This window comes from Parus major, chromosome 3 (genome assembly GCF_001522545.3).
Source record: "Parus major isolate Abel chromosome 3, Parus_major1.1, whole genome shotgun sequence".
Lineage (NCBI taxonomy): Eukaryota > Metazoa > Chordata > Aves > Passeriformes > Paridae > Parus > Parus major.
This window is the reverse complement of record NC_031770.1, coordinates 48,201,412-48,222,381: the sequence shown is the minus strand read 5'-3', so window position 1 is coordinate 48,222,381 and position 20,970 is coordinate 48,201,412. Positions and strand designations below refer to the sequence as shown.

At 39.2% G+C, this 20,970-nt stretch overlaps 1 protein-coding gene across 5 annotated transcripts in view; it reads right to left on the bottom strand.

Moving 5' to 3' along the window:
- Positions 1-3,492: 3,492 nt before the first annotated feature.
- Positions 3,493-20,970, bottom strand: part of SHPRH (SNF2 histone linker PHD RING helicase) — a 61,589-nt gene continuing 44,111 nt past the window's right edge. For 4 of the 5 annotated variants that reach the window (XM_015621523.2, XM_015621524.3, XM_015621525.3 and 1 more), the window contains 5 exons: positions 20,437-20,529; positions 19,812-19,898; positions 19,183-19,361; positions 17,292-17,372; positions 3,493-16,082 (listed from right to left, as the gene is read on the bottom strand). In XM_015621523.2, the coding sequence (XP_015477009.1) occupies positions 15,986-16,082; positions 17,292-17,372; positions 19,183-19,361; positions 19,812-19,898; positions 20,437-20,529 (537 nt within the window). In that variant the 3' untranslated portion in view covers positions 3,493-15,985. The remainder of the gene's footprint in view (positions 16,083-17,291; positions 17,373-19,182; positions 19,362-19,811; positions 19,899-20,436; positions 20,530-20,970) is intronic. The other variant, XM_033512692.1, reaches the window with a different exon arrangement.

The window sequence follows — 20,970 nt, the reverse complement described above, 5'->3', positions numbered from 1 at the left end:
CTTAGCACCTTTAGACAATTAAACACGTCTTTTGAATCAATTCCCAAACTTAAGAAAGAAAACAACAACAAAAAATTGTCTGGATGGAAATTGAATGGATGTTTATCTCTGATAAAACAGACCAACAAACAGGAACATTTTGAACCAATTCAAATGTTCAGCTTTTCCTGTAGGTTAATTGCAAAATGAGAAATATGTTTTTAAAGCCATTTAAATATATCTCTTTCTGGAGGCATTGAAATAATTGATTTACTTTTCCAATATGAAACAATTACTTAAAATATCAAATATTTCAGTATTTTTATAATTCTCTCCTCTTTGGTTTATCTGGAGCATATTGCCAAATTCAACTTTGAATTCTATGTCTCTGCCCCCAACCTCCCCTTCTTACCACACAAAAATTAATTTTTCAACTAGGTTTGATTAATGGTCTGAGAGAATAATAAATTGCTCAGCATTATGTAAGAAGTCAAAGCACAACAGTAAACACCAGGTAGGTGCTTCCTAGCCAGTTCCAGTAGATGCATGCAAAGAACAGCTGTATTTTCTTGTATTCATGCTATTTTCCACATTATCTGTTCTTGCACCCTGAAATGCAAATCACCGTGCACCATTGACTGTAGGCAGGCAACAAATAGGAATGCAAGTCTCTCACAAAAGCCTCTCAGCAAAATACATGGTAGAGTGAGAAAACAGAAGATTTTTAACCACCATCACATTTTCATTTGACTCAAATAGACAGGACAGAAAAAGGATTTTTCACATGGCAAACTGAGCCAAATGTAATTTTGTGTCACTTGTGATTCAGGATGTAAAGATTGTTATCTGTTCATATGCAAGTAAGAGAAAAGAGACAGATAAAATATTCCAGGGTGGAAATTACAAAGCAAACCTTTAATCTTGTAGAAATATTAATAGAACTGTGGTAAGACCAAGGTTTCATTGCAAGCTCTCTTGTATTTAAAGACTCCTGATATTTTTTTAACATGCTATCCATCAAAGTTCACAGGAGGGGACAGTGACAGAGGCCTGATGATTCCTTGTCAGTGCTTCAGAAACCCATGGCTGAGTGACAGGGATAACCTCTTTTCAATTCAGGAAAGAGCCTTTAGGAAAGATCTTCCTCATCTGGCTTCTCTATGCCTCTGCTGATTTATGCCAGATGGGAAACAGCTCTTGTGTCATGTAAAGTCCTTGCAATGATCAGAAGTTTGTCACTTCCCCCTAATGTTCTGGTCTTTCACCGCATTGATGGCCTGCAGTTGTCTCCTTGAGCTACCACCACTATTTCTATTTACCAAAAAGTAAAATTCTATTTTCTTTGCTACTAAATGAATAATAAAGAAATAAAGAGAAAATGGTTTATCGTTCCTGCTCTTTCCTCTGACACAAGGATGCCTAGTGAGTCATCTAAATTCAGATTAAAGTCTAGAGAGCTCACTGTACTGGAGGAGATGTTTCTCCATGGCATGCACAGTCTAACATTATCTGTCTGTCCAAATTTGGTAAGTTTTACATTATTCAGTGAGTCTGACTACAGGAATATGTAATTGTCACTGAGATCAAAGGAAATGATACAGATTACAAGGGGAAAAAGCCCATCAGACAAAGGCATAAAAACACCCTATTTGTTTCATATGGAAGAATACTTCCTAGAATTCAAGGATTCTTTTCAAAAGAAAGGTACTTGGAATCTCCACCTCAGTCAGGTCCTTGGCACAGGCAAGGGTTTCATTGATTTCTGCATAAACATTAAAATTAAACATTTGAGTTCATACAGCTGAGGCCAGTTTGATTCTTCATCCTATTAATTCAAAATCATATTTACCATTACCTTCTTACCTAAAGATCTACAAAAGATTGCTGGATTGAAATTTATGTAGAAATGTAGCTGTTCTGAGGCTCAGTCACAAAAAGTACAATGAATTACGTACAGCAAAGGCAGAAAAATCAGAATATATATTTCTCATCATTTCTTAATATTTTGAGCATTATGTATGTCCTGAATAGAAAATACCTTCTCCATAAAACAGATTTTTAAAAATGCCAATTCAAAAATGTGAAACAAATTAAATATTTTGTCACTTAAGAATGAATAGTTCTTGTTTTAAGTTGATAGGACATAAAATTATGAAATTCTTGCTCAAACCCTTCATGCTTCCACTCCATCCTGTAGGCTGTTTTCTTCCCTGTGACACACTTCTTGCCACTCACTGCAGCTTTCCCATAAATTCCATAGTGCACCTTGGCCCCTGGGATATGTGAGCCATTTAGACTAGCAGTCTCAAAGGAAAATGACTCAGGGAAAACTCTTAGAAGAGCTGAATATCGTATTGAAAGTGTATTTTGCCTAGAAATCCCAGGCTGGCAGAGTAACCCGAGCAGAGCAGCACCTCTGCGCTCTACCTGGCATTGCCTTGCGAGCCCCTGATTGCGTGTGATGCTGTCTGTAGTACAGAACTCAGCTCATGTACAGGTTTAATTTTTAGGAAAACATTTCTTCCCTTTGCCTCATGTTCAGATCAGCCTTTTACCCCAAGCATGGACTTTAATGCAGAGCTCTGCACTGCTCTGCAGAGGTAAAAGGTAAAGTCTGTGTGTGCCTGGCTCTCAGCAATAGTGCAAGATGCAGCCCTGGAGGAGAGCAGTCAGCTGTTCTTAGGGATGTTCCCTTGGGTCTCTTGGGCTGACTGCTTGGCAGCTCTTTCTTTAGGAAACTAATGCAGTGGGGATGGACATCTCAGCATATAAAACTCATCCCTGGTTGCTTGAGGGGGTGACTCAGAGCCCCTTAATGAAATCTTACCATGCTCTAATCTAATTTAGCTGCTGCCTGACTCACAGATCGCTGGAACAATATGTCAGAAAAACAGTAATTACTGCCCCACACCTTGTCACACAGGGTGGTTAATGATCACTGAAATTAGGCACCAGCCCAGCACCTTTTAGCAATAGAGACTCAATAAATCTTTCATGTATGATAGCAAACAACCTCCATCATTAGAACAATTCTGTTACTCTTTTTTCTTTTTCATAGGCCAATCTTTCAGTTGTGAAATATACTGCAGTCTTGAAAAACTTCCTTTGGAAAATAATTTAAGCAGCTATTTGGGCCTGACACCTTATTTTTTCTTACACAAGCCACCCACCCACAATTACCTTAATAAAGGACATCACATAAATTCATAGAAATGCAAACTTTTCCTATGCCAATGTCTTCTTAACAAGAGCAACAAAAGTCTTCTGAGTAGAAACTGAACAAGAAGCCAAGCCTACGCTATGCTCCAGTATTAGTAATACCACAGGTTCCTCTTTCTGAGCTTTACCAAGGGACCTTACAGCCACAGCACAGAGTTAATGCTGAGACCAGCAGCTGATCAAGGCATGGCTCAGTTGTCATGTGGCTCTGGAATTCAAATGAGGGAACCAGTACAGCAACCTGGAGAATGGTTAAGGGATTAAAGAAAAAAAATAAATTCAAAACCCAATCTGTTAAATGCAATCCAAAGTGTTTATTGTATTTTCATTAGTGCTGCTAAACACAGATTCTGGAGAACTGGAGATTGGCTGGTGGAGATCCAAAATATTTATGTATTGTGTGCAAGAGCTGAAGCACCTCTTCCCTCACATCTGTGCCTAGCACACAGTGTCTCCAGAAAAAAAGACAAGAATGGAAAAGAACATCCTTTATTTTTCCTATATGTTTCCTTGCAATCAGTGCAAGGAAGAAATCCTGACGTGGAGTTTGTATTAGGGCACGTGTAGCTTGTTTTTCAGGTTCTTGTTTGCAGTGACCCTCTTGGTGCTGAAGGCAGCGTGTGCTGCTTACACAGACGTTTCCAAAGGCTGACTTGGTACAGGCATAGAAACTGAGAGACTGGCATGTACTGACACCTTTGGGTGGGGTAGGGAAGAGTGGAATGTTTATCACAGACTGTGTACCAAAGGGGGCTTTCCTGCCCCTCAGTGTGGAAAGAGAATTTTCATGAACTGCCCAGATCAGCTGCTGCAACCAGAAGGCTTTGGAGGTGTCTACTCTGACACCAAATGATGGCTTGACAGGACTCCACACAGTGTCCAACAGCCCTGAAAGTTCCCTTTCTCCATGCACAGCTCACTCTGATTTACAGCTGCACTGGCAGCAGAGCAACTCACAGCTGAGTACCAGAGGATGATCTGCAGCAACAGAGCAGTGACCTACAGACACTTCCACAGAAGACTGTAGTAATCTCCTCCTATTGGCAGTGGAAAGAGCAGCCCTCAAGCTGAAAAATGATCTGATAGAGGAAGGTTCAGCTGTCTTCCCCTTCCTTTAGTGTATATATGAACTCTCCAGGACAAGTAACTCAGCTTCGCTTTGCTGTAACAGCAAATCCAGTTGGTGATGTGGAAGAGATGATCTCCTGACACACAAGATGTTAACTTGAATGTGGCATCCCCTGGGGCTCAGTTCCTGACCAAGTGAAGCCATGCTGGTAGAGCTGCTGCAAACAGCACCAGCAAGAAGTGCTGAACTTCCCCCTCTGGTAAACAAGGCACAGAACTCTAGCAACATGTCTGGTTCAAGGCTGCAGCTAAGGTCCCAAGAAGGTGATCATGCTAGGGAGCATTTTAATTATATTGGCCAGGGTGAAAAAACACGTGGTATTTTCTATCCAAAATTTGCAATTATTTACACAATCTCTGGTATTTTGCAAAATGAAGGGAAGATTATTTCTTGTATCTGCAGGGTTTGCACACAGAGAGCTCCAGCCCACTGTTTACCACTGAGTCACCAGCTTAACATCAATTTGACCAATCCACATTAATCTGCAGCCAGTTACTTCCAACTCAGCAGTGGCAGCAATTCCCTCTCACTGCCAGCTAACCCCTGGCACAGAGCTCTGCAAATGCTCTTCCCACACTGCAGACAGAAAGTTCCTGCTGGTTTAGGACCAGTTCTTGCTGTAACTGAAGCAGCTTATGATGGTTTTTATGTACAAATTGTCATCCAAATTGTCTCGGTGGCTATTCATTTTAACTTTACATGCTGGAGTGGCTTGTGATCTACAGGATGTACAAAAATAGGCTAAATCCATTTATTCTTTGGCTGATTTTTATTTAAGGGGTTCAATTGAGAAACAGAAATGCAACCATATTGTGTATGTAACTCAGAAAGTCTCAAAAATTTAGGTCCAGGTACAAGGGAAATGCATCTAAAATACAGCTTTCCCTTTCTAAATATTCATCATCTTCAATTTTCATAGTAGTTCACTTACTGTTCTCTTGGAACAGAGGCTGAGCCTGTAATTATCAAATGATGCATGCCCTGGCTCAGGGTAGACTGAAGCTGGAACTCCCAAGGGATGGGAGACAATTGCTCAGCACCCATTACAGTTTCACTGACACTTAGGACAATTAGTGCAATTAGAAATTGCAAGACACAGGAAATTCTCCAGCTGACTCCAGGAATCCATGGAGGCTAATTTTAATCTTCCTGAATGTAGGTTTTCCTGCAGAACAGAAATCTGGGAGCAGATGCTGCCCTAGAGAGCTCATATTTTTCTTGGAAGAAACCCTATGCTCCTGTGAAATAGCAGGGGTCTGATCCATCTCTCCTTTCTGTAAACATCCTAGTGTTTACAGCAACATCACAATGTTAAGTATCACTGTACAAAATCCAGATGTCCCAACTCAGGAAAAACCTCTATGAAGGCAACAGGAATTCTTCTGTGGCTAAGGCAAGCTGCAGCTTGCTCTAGATGGATGTAACCAGAGCCAGAGTTTACTCTCAGTTGCACTGGCGTGAGCATAACAAAACTCCATAAAGCTTCAGATGTACAGTGGACTGACAGCAAAACATGTCCCTAGATACTGAAACATACCCAAAGGAACCAACTTCTTTGAAGACCTCATTGGAAATGGCCAGTAGCACACCTTACCTTTTGATCTTTCGCTCCAGTTGTGACTTCTATTTAGCTTTTAACTGTTGGAACTCCAGATTTTCCCTGTCCCTTTGCCATATGAATGCCTAACACTTTTTGTTCTATTAATATGCCATCTTCTTTATTCAGGATACCATGGATAGCTAAGCAAAGGAAAACTAGATGTAGCAATAACTTCATATTGTGTGTGCTAGGAGGAAAAAGTTTCTCCCCCCAGGCATTACCCATGCACTCCCACTTCACTCATTACAGTTCTACTTCACACATCCCTGTTCCCATCCTCCCAGGATGAGGCTTACAGGTCCCAGTCATGCCAGGGGATCACTGCAGAGGCTTGTAGAATTGACACAGGGACCATCCTGTGCAGTATCAGCCACGAGGGAGTCAGGAGCCAGACTGGGACTCAGCCTTCAGTCACATGCCATGGGTAACACATCCTCACCTGCCCAAAGCCAGAGGGGCTTTCTGACTCTGTCCCAGTCAAATCTCAATATGAAATGGATGTTTTCAGGGTGGTTCCATTGAAATCCTGCCTTTCCTTTCTGACCCTGTACATCTTATTACACTATTTGGTGCAGAAGGGATATTTCTCTCTCCAGCACTTCATTAGTGCGAGTGCTGGTACAGGGGATGGCATAAGGTATGTTGCAATGAAAGCCTGCATCTCACTCAATCAACAAGACCCCTCTGTGGACTTTCTGTGCAATTAACAACTGCACCCCAAAGAGCCTTGGTGCCTTCCTCTTACGTACTTAACACTTTGCTTTCTGTTTGTTCCAAAGTGTAACAGATGTATAAAAGCCTTGATCAGTGGGTGCAGTATTTTTGACTGGTGTACTGCCTTTTTGATAGGAAAACTTTATCTCCTGCCTATTTACACCGTAAGTACTGCAGCATACCAGGTCATAACATGCTCTGGGTTAATAGATGTGGTGTTTTTCCCAAAGTCACACTTTTTTCCACATTATTGCTAGATGTGACACCTCTTGAGGAAGACTGTGTGGCTGCTCAGTGGAGGACGGCTGTTGAAAGCTGTCAGTTGAGTGTAGGGGACATGGAAGACAATCCTGCTCTGCCTGCACACAACATTCAGTAGCAGGGAGCGCTACAAGGAGCCCAGCAAGTCACAAGAGCCTTTGTGGAGCTGCATCAATGTACAATAAATAGCACAGTAAGAGCAGGAACAGGACCCCGTTGTGTGCCAGCAGGCACCGTGCGCGACAGCTTGTGCTGAATGGCTCCAACAGCAGCGTGCCAGCAGCTCTGGGCAGGCAGGCAGCCCAGCAGCAGCACCGTGCCAGTGCTGGCTGCCCCTGGCCCAGGTGGGCGAGCCTGCTCCCCCCACAGAACGGGGAAAGCTGCAGCTCCACCTCCCCTCCGCTGCCATCTGGCTTTGGGCAAGTCCCTTCACCACCCTCATGTCCTTTGCAGCCTCTGTGCAGTGTGGTGGCAGGTTATCCCTCCCAGTACAGCTGCTCCACAGAAAATATCCTGGTTTGGATTTCTGCTTTGGATTATATCCCACTTGTACAGTGCCAGGAAAAATAAGGCCCTGCTGCAGTGCAGTCTTAAAACTCAGATAAGATACCTTTTTTAATATAATTTCTTATGGTTGGTCAAGAAGTTTGGTTTTATAAAATGTATCAGCTATTTTCTTTATTCTTTAGGTTCTATCTAGGTATAAGTAAGTGCACATTTTTTAGTATTTTATTAAAATTTGAAAATCTTAAAATTATATTATAATTTTAGAATGATAAACACTAACACATGAACTGCAATACACCAAGGGGCCAAAGAGGTCTCCTAATTATACCACTCTCTTAAAAATAGTTTATATATATTGGGATTGACCAGGACTGATTTACAGTTCTAGGAAGGAAAATATGATACAACTGATCCAACAGATAACTTCATCGAGGAGATGCCACAGGCCTGGTCTCCATGGAGCAGGAGACTGCAATGAAGAATTGCTGTAGGGAAGAGTGAGCTGTTTCCAGAAGTCAGCAGCTTTGGAGCTGGCTTCAACCAATTACATTGGAAAGAATAATTATGGACCCCTGTGCTTCTACACACATTGTAATTGCAGTTTTGAGTGACAATTCTTTACACATGCAGAGCATTCCTATCAACTGATATTATTGAACAGGTAACATCCACCAGACAATTCAGTTACATACTGAGGAATACCAACACAAATGATTAAGCGCTGTCTCTCAGAAGGGGCACCAGCTATTTTTCCACAAACAGGAAGATGGAAAGAAAAGGTAATGTTACATCAGTCAGCATTATTTCAGTAGCAGGGTAATTTAGGATAAAAATTTATGTTCAGGCTTTGATATAGCTGCAAAGCTCAAGAAACACTATGATGTAATTTTGAGAGCAAACTCTGAGTGCAAAAGAAAGACTATTGATGGGAATGTGAAGTTACTCAGAGACCAAGAGAACATAAGGTTGTACATTTATCCATACCTGATAATCTTCAAAGAAAAATTTAGCTTTGCTACTTTCTAAATAAAATATTTCATTGAAATTACAATAGATATATGAGGCAAGAAAATACAGAGGTAATCAAAATATTCTTTTCTTGGCTTATCATCCAGGAATTTCAGTTTTGGAACATAATTGAACACTGCTTTTTCTCTCCTGTGGGCTGGTTTCTACAAGTCACTAACTTGCTGCTGCAAAAGCTGATTAGTTTCAGTGTTCTGTTACTCGAACAATTAAATTACAGGATATGAAATAGCTTGCAAATTTCTGGCAAAGTATCTGTTAATATGAATCATATGAAAGAAAACATTTTCTATCAAAATGTGTGTAATTACAGATTTAAGTCCAGGGTTGTGGCTTTGGACTTTAAAACCTCTCCATAGACTCAAGGGCCCCCAAAACCAGCAAAACAGTGTCCTGTGCCCAACAATAGGATTCCTAAAGCGCAGAGTGAGTGGAAACTTTTAACACTGCTCAGAAAACTTTTCCTCTCTATTTTAGAATCAAATTCCTCAGGACAGGGCTGGACATCCCTCTCTACCGTTCCCCCAGTCTCACATTTGACTCCTGTGTTACAGCAGCAGCATCTGTAAGTAAGCAGAAGTAAAACCTCCGTCACATCATTCACTTTTTCTACCCCTTTTGTGTTTCATGTCCTCTAATTCTATTCCAGAAGCTTTTAATGAGAGCTGTAAATGATTCAGAGTCACTCACCTTTGTTAAGAACAAGTCACAGAAAATGAATACATGCTCTACAAGGAAAAAAGAAAAGTCCTACTGAACAGTGGTAGCTTGTTGATGAAGGAAACATATGTAAAGAATTGTAGATGCTTTACAGAAAATCTATGCATACAAGATGTTTGAAGATTGCAGTACACAAAAGGAGGGATTCCCCCCAAATATCCATGGCATATCACATGACATGGCTGGCTCAAACCTTTGGCAAGATTCTCATCACTCGTTTCCCTGCACAAGAGGACTGGGCTGGGCTCTCTGCCTTTCATCCCCACTGCAGATGTTCACAGGGTGCAGAATTTCCCAAGTGACAATTACAAAGTCCACTGTCTTGCCCCTTTAGAGACACTTGTTAATTTACAGCAGAAGTGATTAATTACCTTGTCTCTATTAAGCAAAACTTGCCTGTTTGGTTCAGGGAGGTTGATGTATAGAAGTCTGTATTACAAGTCTGCACTGTTATTTTTCACAAATCCACAGCACACCTTTGACTAGGGAATCCTATGGCTTAGGATCCCAGGGGCTAAAACTTTTCAATATTCCCATTTGTTCAACCACTGCAAAGCCATGTGTGTTCACAGCCCAAGAACTTTCGGTAAGAAATTGACTAATATCTCAAATCTGTAACACAAAAATGTGCCACTGCATTTAGATGAACATTTAGCTCCAATGAATAGGCTATACTTGCAATCTTTCACGCTTTGTTTATTCATTGCTCGTATCAGTGACTCATTCCTCCCACAGAAAAATCAGCAGAAGGGCACTCAGAGGAACATTTTACAACTATCCCTCATTTTTCCCCCTCAACTTCCTCCCATCTCCTCTAACTCCATCTAGTACAGATTCCACCTCTCCTGCAGCACGTACAACAGCAGCAGACATGAATGGATCACCTCGTCTCAGAGATATCCCCTCCATCTCTTTTCTGGCTGGTGGTGAAGTGCTCTGGGTTTTCTACCTCTGTGACAGGAATTGTAGGATAGAATGTCTTTTAACCAGATCTGCTTACAAGATCTAACAATGGGGGCAGCAGTTCCCTGGTATAATCATGTCCACAACTCCTACGCTGCTGCGTTAAGATTTTGTACAAGGCCAAAAGAGAAACAACGCATTTCAACAATACTTGGTATATTATATATAATAAATATAATTGAGGTTAGACTAGAAGTCTTCCCTCTTGTCCTTCTTGTAAACTGGAACAATATTAAACAGCTTATAATCAGCAGGGACCTTCCCAGCCCTTTGGTAGATGATCAAGAGGGGTTTTCCATGCCATACTCCTCACAATGCCATACACCAGTTCCTTCACAATGCTGGGCTGAATCCCATCAGACCCCATGGACTTGTGAGCATTCAGCCACTACAGCTAGCCCCTTACAGTTTCAGCATTCACAAATGGAAAGTCACTGTTCTCACACTTGTGAACCTCCATTTCAGGAGACTCCAGGAATGACAAGGCAAAATTCCATCAAGGTAACAAGAAAGGCAGCCTAGATTTTCTTCTTAAACAAATGATATCTCTTTCAAGAGAAAGTCTGATAAATGAAGATCACGTGTTAAGCATAAAGAAGTGACAATTCATTGCAACATAGTATGAATCCCATTAGCTCACTTGCTCCCACAGGACATAAGGAAAAGCATCATAGAACTCCCCACAACTACCTAAGCCAACCTACACCAACAATTTACATTTTGAGACACCCTATAAGCAGTTAAACCTTACACTTGGTGGAATTTGGAAAGGTAGTTTCTACCCAATGTGAAGGTTGCTATCAAACCAAGAGATGTTATATCATGGAAACAATGACACCTGTTCCTCAACTGCTAAAATTTGGTTTGTGTCCAGTTCAATGAATGGGGCTGGGCACTTGATTGTGTAAGCTCTATAAATACACAGAACAAAGGAACTTGGAAGTTAGCCTGGGAAGGCTGATATCTTGTACACAGAAGAAAACTAAAGCAGAGGTTTACATGTATCTCAGTATCCCAATTGTCTAAGATTTATTCTAGTACTTAGAAACCCTATGTCATCTATGCAAGGTGACTTAATTCCTTAACGTTTGAAAGCTACACTTTCAAGTACCTGTCCTCTTTACACAGTGTATGACTGTAGAATACAGGGGGCCTACTTGGGACTTGAATCCAGTACTACCATGAATCAGTAGTTACCTTTTCCTTCCTCCTTCTCTAAAGAAGAGAAGTCAGTTGGGTACACTGTGATTTGTGACAGTGGTTCAGGTGCACTTTATGAATTCCAAAACCATAGACAAACAAAAACTTGTAAGCCCCACTGCTTACTCAGTAAGTAGATTTCTGGGGTCCTTTTCCTGTGTCAGCTGTACTATGTAAAAACAGATATATAAAAGTTAAGAGACTGAAATTCAGTATCTGATTCTACAGTGGTAAACAAAAACATTATCAGTACAAAAAAGAATTTATACCAGGCTAAAATTCTCTTTACCTCAGATACTTTCTCTGTGATACAGTAAGGTAGTTTTACTGTAGCCATTTTATGGATTATAACTCTTTTACTCTACTTCCACTGACCAAACACAAACATTCTTTGTAACAAATTGAGCAAGCTGGGGGTGTGTGGAGGGTGGGATGAGATGACCGACACAGAAAAACAGAAAAACACAAGCAGAGAGATAGATGTCTTGCACCTTATTTTTTTCTCCATTATGAAATCCATTTAATCTACATTTATAGCTTATAATCTTGTAAGGATCTCACTTGCTTCAGGCAGTGAAAAAAGGAAGAAAAAAAAGCACAAGTGCAGTAGCTTTTAACTTGCTTTTCAGTCTAGAGAATAGCATACCATACAGATTTAAAGCAGTAAGTCTTTAGATTAAGCCTCAGAAAGAAGCTTTATTTACAGCTAGACAAACCCCTAGATTTCTAGGTTTTCCTTAGAAACTCATCTTATTGCTTACCTTGGGAGAGCAATAAATGTCAAGGTTAATTTCTTACACTGGTCAATGCAAGATTGACCAGTACAGACTCTTTCCCCTCCAAATTAACTGAAGCACAGTTTAAACTGAACAGATAATTCTGTGACACCTGAAAGAGGTAATGTAGTCACAAGGACTGCAAAAATGGATGGAAAGATGACAGCACTGTTTGTGTCAGAAGAGAAAGTTGGAGAGAGCTGTTTGCTGGTCCCCACCTACTAGTCCAGACAGAATTTTACAGGAGGATTTATGTCTAATTATGGGTTTAACCAGACAAAAATATTTTTATCTCTGTAGGATCCTACTCACAGATAACTCTAATACACATTGGAAACGTGTGGTTTGGAAGGCCTATCTCACAAAAAGCATCATCAACTCTGTCCAGTCCTTAATATGAAATCTGAATATGTAAGAGAAGACTGAGGTGAATATTCTCCTGTGATACCTGACCTGCATGAAAACTGTAGTATATTCTGGAATTTCATTAGTATGTTAAAAAATAACTTAACAGGTTTAGATGTAAACCTATTCCTGGCACAGGCTGATTTGGATAGCAAGGGGGAATCTGAACTTACAAATTCTCTTAAACATCCATAGTGACATTCACAGAGCTCATTTTAACACCAGAAGTTTAACACCTCAGTTTCCAAGATGATCATATTGTGTGGTTCAAGGAAGTTCACTATTTACATCAAGCTTTTACAGACACCAAAATGACAGCTCTGCTCTACAAGGCACTAAACTTTATATACAGTGAGAAAACCTGTCCAAAAGTCCTCACCAACTACAATAAAAAAACCCAAAACTCTTTAAATTATTTGTCATGGAAATGAAAGATTAAAACTGAGGTCTTTGGAAACAGCTGAAGCCTCATTTTTCAAGAGATAATACTGTTAACTTGGATCACATTTACATGTTTTAGCAGGAGAACACACAAGAACTTGGTACATGACTCTGGTATGTTCACACAAATGCTATGCAAACACAGCAGGGTGTATTTATAGGTTTCTGTCTTCTGTGGAAAATCCCATTTCTTTGAGTACACTGCAAGTCTCAGGATACAGCAGACTCTGTTCTCAGCTAAGATACTGTCCTTCAAAAGTGTTTTCATAGAGAGCAAAACCATGATAGCACCATGAAAACAAGCTTATTGTGCTTTGATAAAAGAAAAGCACTGCAGATGTATAAGCTACACCCTTAGCAGGAAAAAAAAGAAAAAAATTAATTTTATGAGAAGTGTCTTAAGATGTCTGAAAGAAAAACCTTTATCAAAGATACTGAATATTGCAAAGAATGGAAAAAAGCATTAAATTTGGTCTCTGTATTTGGTATTATGTAAAACTTGAAGAATTCATTTTACTATTGACATTGACTATATACTCCAGTGGTTCAACCCTCCAATTTCAAGAGGTACTTTAATACAACTCATGCCCACATTTTAAGGTAATACCTCCAGAGCTCTAAGTGCTGATGCTCCAGGGCAGGCAGGAGAGCAGCTAGAAACAGATTTTCTGGCACTCCATGCTGTTATATGAGTATAAAACAAGGTAAGCTAGGCTAAAGACTCATGCAGTGCTTGATAAGAAGTCATGCTTTTGGTTAGAAATTCAAAAGCCACATATTTATAAATAAACAATGAAACCATCATGTTTCATTGTTTCATTGTTCATTCATAAATAAGCATGATGCCTTAAGATTTTAGCCTTTGTATTTTTCAAATCCTGTAGTGCATTAATGCATAACTCTAAACTCCACATAAAGTGTTAATTACTGTCTTTACATTTTGGTCAGACAAAACAATTCCTCTAGTCTTAAAACTCAAGGACACTCTACAGCCTCAGACCCTGGGAAGTATAAAGAAAAGTGAACTGGTGGGGAGCGAACTGGGGGAATATGACTTCATTACCTGAAGATGTAATTGGAGGATTAATCCCTGAGTTGGAAATAGACCAAACTTGTATCTGTCTGGAAAACTTGTGACCATCATCCATTTTGGTTGTAGCCCCTTGGGGAGGCTTTATCCACCCTTAATGTACCTGAAGCCCCTTCATTAAATATATCCGCTTTTATCCTTTTAACTTTGTCTGGCCTCTGTTTCTAGGCAAGCCCAAAAAAGGCATCAAGCCAAAAACATGAAGAGGTTGGGAAATCTCTCATAGCTGACATTTTTCAGTTTGCCTTTCTGTCTTCACATTCATTGACAACTATTCTTCCCACGTCTAGCTAATTAAAATGGGAGCTATGAATGTAAACACTATGTGCTTCCACAGTTCTTAGCACAGATACATCATTTCTCAGTGAATAGCAGCACTTGTGCAGTCACACTGTGCCATACAATATCAAAATTATCTGAAGCTGATGAGGAAATTGGAATGTTGCTGCCCTCAGAGTTCCTGGAGTGTCTGTACAGCATGATCTCCAGTACACTGTAAAATAATTTCGGCTGGAAGGGATCCATGGAGGTCATCTGGTCCAAAACACCACACACAGCAGGACCAACTTCGAAGGTGGATCAGGTTGCTCAGGGTTATTTGAGTTCCCAGTATGTTCCAGGATGGAGATGTCACAGTTCCTGTGTAAACTGCTTGATCAATCTTATCTAAAGAAGAGTCTATCATCTATTCCATCTCTCTTGCTGCAAACTGAGGGAAGTAGCCTGTTGCTTATACACACACATTTTCCCACCTGCTAAACACAAAATTGTGTTTAACACCAATTGCACACCTGAGCTTGCTTCTGTAATACCTTTGGAAATTAATGTTATATAAATGCACATCCATACCCAATGCCAAAAGGCTTAAAATTTATCGTGCTTTCCTTCAGAAGTCTGAAAGTTAGCCTAGATTTCTTTTGCAAACTATCTACTGGCAACAAAGATGGGGTGGAGTGTTCTTGCATATCTAAAGATGAAGCTTCACAAAAGTTCCATTTCTCTCCACACTTTATCTTAGATCAGGCACCTAGTAACTAGCCTGCCTACCATAATTTCATGCATTTGTATATTTAGATTGCTGCATCTTTAATGGGAAGAACTAGACAATAAAATCAGGGTGAGACAATGCACAGAAACACCAAATAATTATGAAGTGATCAGCAGTGTAACAAATTAATTTTTGAAAACTCTGTAGCAAATGCTTTTCTTGTTTTTTCAAACAGAGCACTAACTTAGTCACAGCTTCAAGTGAAAACATGTACAGCAAGTTTAAGTCTTTAACTGATCACCAGACCAACACACATACAAAAAGCATAATTTAATTATCATCTTTTTGCCGTGAGTAAGCATTAACAATGAAATATTTAACTGTCAAAAGTCTCAATGAATATCTAAAAGCCTAATACAAATATCCAAACTATTAGTAAACATTTGTAATTTGAAGTGTTAACAATAAGACATTTAATAACTCTGCATTAAATCTAACAAGCCCTTTCTAGAAGAATATTAATTTACAGTCATTCTTTCTAACAACTCTTTGTACAATAAAAAAAATTAGATTTGTATTTTTCTGCTTCTCTTTCCCACCCAACCACCCACACAGTTTTGCTCTCAGACTGAGCTACTGGCCGGTCAAGCCTGATGGTAAAAATCCTCTCAACCAAGGATCCAAGATCTCAGTTTTAGCATCCAGCTCAAATGCTCTTTGGGAAAAAAAAATCCACGTTTTTGTACAATGTGCAAAGTGCAACTTTTATCCAGTGCCATCAGAAGTGTGTGCTGCTATGAATGTCACCAAAGAATAAATCAGTAAAAATTGAGATTTCTCAATTTCTGATTGCTCTCTTACGGACAAATGTTAGATGATGTCTACAGGAACGACAGATCAAGTGGACTTTATCCTGGTGCTTACTGGGTCAGGTACTTTCCAATTTCATTAGGTCAAACCAATGTTTTTACTCAAGTTCTTCAGTTTCCTCTGTAAAAAGGTCAGCCAAATCTGCCACTGTCAACACTGAGGCTTCTGACTGTTTCATGGAAGAGCTCGTGTGGCTGTGGGAAAAAATTGCATGTGGGCATCAGAGAAAGAATCAGTGTAAGTAATGAGCTGTGTGCACTGAAGACAGAGCACAGAGTTCAGAGTCAATACCTGCTCAGCTTTGAAGCTCAGCAGGAAAACACTTCTGTCTGGGAAAACACATACACTCATCAGCTACTGCTCCTGCACATTCTGAGTAAGATAAAAAGCCCCCACTACTGTCCCCAGCTGTGGTCAACACCTAACACCACAAAGGCAGCAGAACATGGGATAATCTGCTGTGACCTCCTAACATTTAAGGGATTTGCTTCAGCTTCCAAGCATGAGGTTTAATATTACTTTCAAAACATTAACCCTCATGGGATCATTCAACCACTGTACATTTATCCAAATTTTACGTGCAAAAGTAGTGCTACTTCACAGAGAAGGAGAGTAAATCACTCTTCAAGAGCTAAAACTGAAATCTTTCATAACTACAGCCAAAGATGTACAAGTAATTTTTAGTTTCATATTCTGTAACAGGCAAAATTTCCTTCAACTAGGGCCTCCTCCTAGATTTGTCATGTGTAATACCATCTAGTTAAAAGCTACAAACCTCTTACACTGTCTGCATAAGGAATGTAAATGCATTTTTGGTCCCGCTCCAATTCATCACTGCTTATAGATTTTGGAAGGATAAACCACAGTGAGAACTGCTTTCTGTGTCTGCACGCCAGCCTGATGTATCATTTAGCATCTGGGCAATACTTGCATACACTGTGAAACCAAGGAGTGTGACACAGCACCATCGAACGAGGTTTGCAGGATTAAAAAATAACAAAAGAAAAAATCCATGTCCTGTGTTAGAGTTTTTAACAGATGCTGTTGCTCTAGTGGCAGGCTTAGTACTATTCCATTAACTGCAATGTTATTATACCAATGGAAAGAGGGAAACTGAAAATATACATCATAATACATCATTTATTACTTAGGCTTTTATGAAATAAAATACACAAAACATAACCAAAATATTTTCCCAAGAACTAAAATACCTTAAGCTGCAAGTTACTGGAACCAGGTCAAAACTTCAGAAGTCTTAAAACTGTTTTTCCAGTCAATACAGTTTGAAGAACAGTTGAAGTTTATATATAAGATATATATTCCTAACCATAACAGAAGTGTGGTGGAGAACCACCTTTCCATTTTCAGTGCAATAATGACATTTAGAAAAATTCAACACATACCTTCTATCTACAGTTTTCAGCATAGTCTGCATTCTCTCTTCTATTGTTGCTTTTATCAGGAACCTATGAACAATTGTAGATCTGAATGTGTTTAAAAAAAAGAAAACACCACCATAAATGAGCAGAATTTGTACTGTTACTGACAAAGTTATAACCATATTTCTGTCTCATACTAATTCTATTAAAGGTGTTGAAAATATGCCTCTGGGTTTTAAAAAATAAATGTTACAAGTGATTAGCAGCTTCCACTGACATTTCAGAGAGCTTAGTGCTTCCCTGTAAACACACTTTCACTGTACTGATCACACACTAAATGAATGTAAGCTGTATTAGCTACAATCCTAATGCAGATACTGGAAAAAGTTCTGCTTTCTGTGTCCTTACTAGAAACATTCCTCCAGAGCCTAAAGAAGAAAGAGATTTGCCCACTGGTTATAGACAATGTTCATATTTCATTGTCACAAATTATTCCAAGAGACAAGAGCTCAATATGATGGGTAATTAATCCTAATACCCAGTGTTTTAATAACATTATTTTTGAAGACAGCAAAGTACTAGATTTTTTTTGTAAATGAAGTCAGTAACTGTAGTCAGTAAACCCTGGTAAAACAGAAAATGCAAAATGTCAATAAACATAACACAAAATGAAAATTCCATTTATGAAATAAAATTTCAAAAAAGAAAGCAGTAATTTAGAAAAGTGCCAGGCACCAGAAAGTGAAATGGAAGGAAGTCAGATTCCAAGATAAAAATGAAAAATCACCCCATGCTCCCCAGTATAAACATTTTTCAAGGTAAGAACCCTTGAAAATGCTTAGATGGTTTTCAGATCTTTGGCTGAAACTTTTAACATTTCACAGAAGAATGCAGGGGGAATACTTTTGGATTCACAGGCAAAGGTCTTCCCCCAGAAATGAAGTAACTGAAATGTTAATAGTTGTACCAGTGGCACTAAACAGAGTATTCCCTAATGCTCAGTGTACTTGGAACACAGCTCTCTTTAAAATTTAGCCTTGCTGAAGCCTTAATTCTTAAAAAGTACAACGTATTCTTGGTGGTTTTATTGCAAGGTTTTTGCCACACCTTTTGTGCCAGCATCATGTAGAATTGCAGTGTGGGCTGTTCCAAGTGATCTTTCCTATGCCCTCACAGTTAATTCAAAATCTTTACCAACACACACAAATACCCACCTCTTCATAAATGTTCTTTCACATACATGCTCCTTCATGTCCTCCTTTCTGCTTTCATTTCCAGAACACAACACCCACTATTATTCTACAGTATTTTTATTGACTGCAGCTATTTCTCTTCTTTGTGTACATGGCTTTAGTATTTTTTTTAAAGCCACAAGACATTAGGAAAAACACATACATCTCATAAGTTGAGGATAAACTTTCTAAAACCTTTTCTAAGTGTTCAGCACTACCTATGACAGAGCAACAAAACTGAAACAAACAAGAGACATGCAAACTCATTAATGTCTTCAAGAAGACAAGGTGAGAACAGAACTGTGATTTAAAAACTTTTAAGTTTTAATGAGAGTGCACTGTAACTTTCCTTTTGGAAAAAAACCCCAACCAAAAAAAGCCCCAAAAGAAGGAAGCAAAAAAAACCCCAACAATTTACACAGCCCCTAATCTGGAGCTGAGAATGACCAGTTAAAAAGAGCCTCTCAAGGACACTCAGAAAGGCCATGCCTGAACTTAGCCATAAACAACAAAAACTATGAGTTGCTCAGACCTCCAAAGCTAAGACACTCCTGGACATTTTTGCAAGCAGAACTCCAAAGTTAAAAACAAAGGCATCAATGGCATACATAAGAATTGGGCAAGGTTTTTTCAGATATATTCTGGACCATATCTAAACCACTGAACCCAACTGTAAATCTTACTTTGTTTGGCCAATACGATGTACCCTGCCAATAGCCTGTAGCTCATGTGCTGGATTCAGAATGGGCTCCACGAGCAGAACGTGAGTTGCTTCGATGATGTTCAATCCATTGGAACCAGTGTGAAGAGGCAGCAGCAAAATATTGATATTGGGATCGTACTTAAATGCAGACAGGTTCTCCTAAAAGGCAAAGATCACAGCAGCGTGACACAAGTTCCTCAGTGAAGAGTGTGAGGGACAGGACTATATTTTCAGCAAATTATAGCAGCTAATACAGGCTCCAGAGTGACAATTTTGTAGGTCTGTCATCCCACAACAGATACAGAATAGCCTCAGGAAAGCATTAACTTCTTGCAACACTGATCAGTGTGTCTCATCCTCAACTTCCATGCCAATGTATCTTCCTCAAAAGTGAATGTCCTGTTTATCCCCAAATGCTTTAAACTAGGACTTTTTGAGATTATAATTTTTAGAATGAATAAATTAGAGATGAAATTTTCTGCCATATAAATTTTCTGCTCTTAGTTTCATTTCATTTTATGGAGTAATGAAGTAAAAAGGATCAGATTAACTTCTATGAACTATGATTTTCCCACTGAAAAAAATTTAAGAAAAACATCCTTTATGTACCTGAAATTTACTAATTCCATTGATCTGAGAAAAAACCATGTTGTTGTCATACAAAGCTTTTGAAATTATATCCAACACATCTTGCCACTGTAAAAAAACAAAACAAAACCACACAACACAATAAAAGTAACTCAACATTACAAACAGCAATGAAAACTAAAAAAGAATTAACTTCCCTAACAAATATTAGATTAAAAAGCTTTTCAAAATGCTATCATTTGAATTTTTTAAAAAAAATTGTGTGCTAGAAACCAAATCTTTCATCAAACTAAGACAGATAATTAGAAAGATCAACTTGAATGAAAGAAATTGGTAGCCATTGCAAAACCAATTTTACAATGTATCAAAAACACCTGGACATCACACTTAAAAATATCTAGAATTTCTACAGCTTCCATACAAATCTAAGTGTTTGCCCTTTAAAGAAACAAGCTTTCACATCTACTGACTATGATCATTATTCTTGTTCCAGTTACAGGACTTGCCCTACAAATCCTCAAAACAATCAAGTGGTTGTACAGAGTGATTCAACATTTTGGTAGCTAAACTAGTTCCTGAAAATATTATGAACGCTTTAAACTCAAAACACACATGCAAAGACAAGACAGAAAATGGTGATTAATACCGTTGAGAAAACTAAGGACTTAGCCCCTGGATCTTTAAATTGAATTCTCTTCAGTGTTCGGACCACAGCTTCCACTTTGGTGGAGTGACTTCCCTTTGAAAAGTCAAAGAAGCGCATTAGTAGAGCAGGATAGTAAAGAACTCCTTCCACATTCATTGCTCTATTAAATGATGCTACATTAGGTCACTTACATGAAGTTAAAAATGATCAGCCTTGAGGAAGGGGAGGTTGAGTAGCACTGAACTACTTTTACCTCTCCCTTATAATGCACTGCATTAGGATCAGCAGTGTGTAACAGCATGTGCAGCACATGGAAGAAGGAAGGGCTATGCAGACACACCCTCTGTTCTGCACGAGGCAAAACAGACAGCCCAAGCAGTGCAGTGGCACCAAACGTGCCCAGCAGGCCTCCTGCAGTTCAACTTTGTGGCACAGTCTTTAGAGAACCTTCCAAATGCACGTTAAAATTTCCCTACCTTCACACCTCTTGAAAATGGACCAAGAAAAAAAAACCTACCTGAATGCTATTTATGA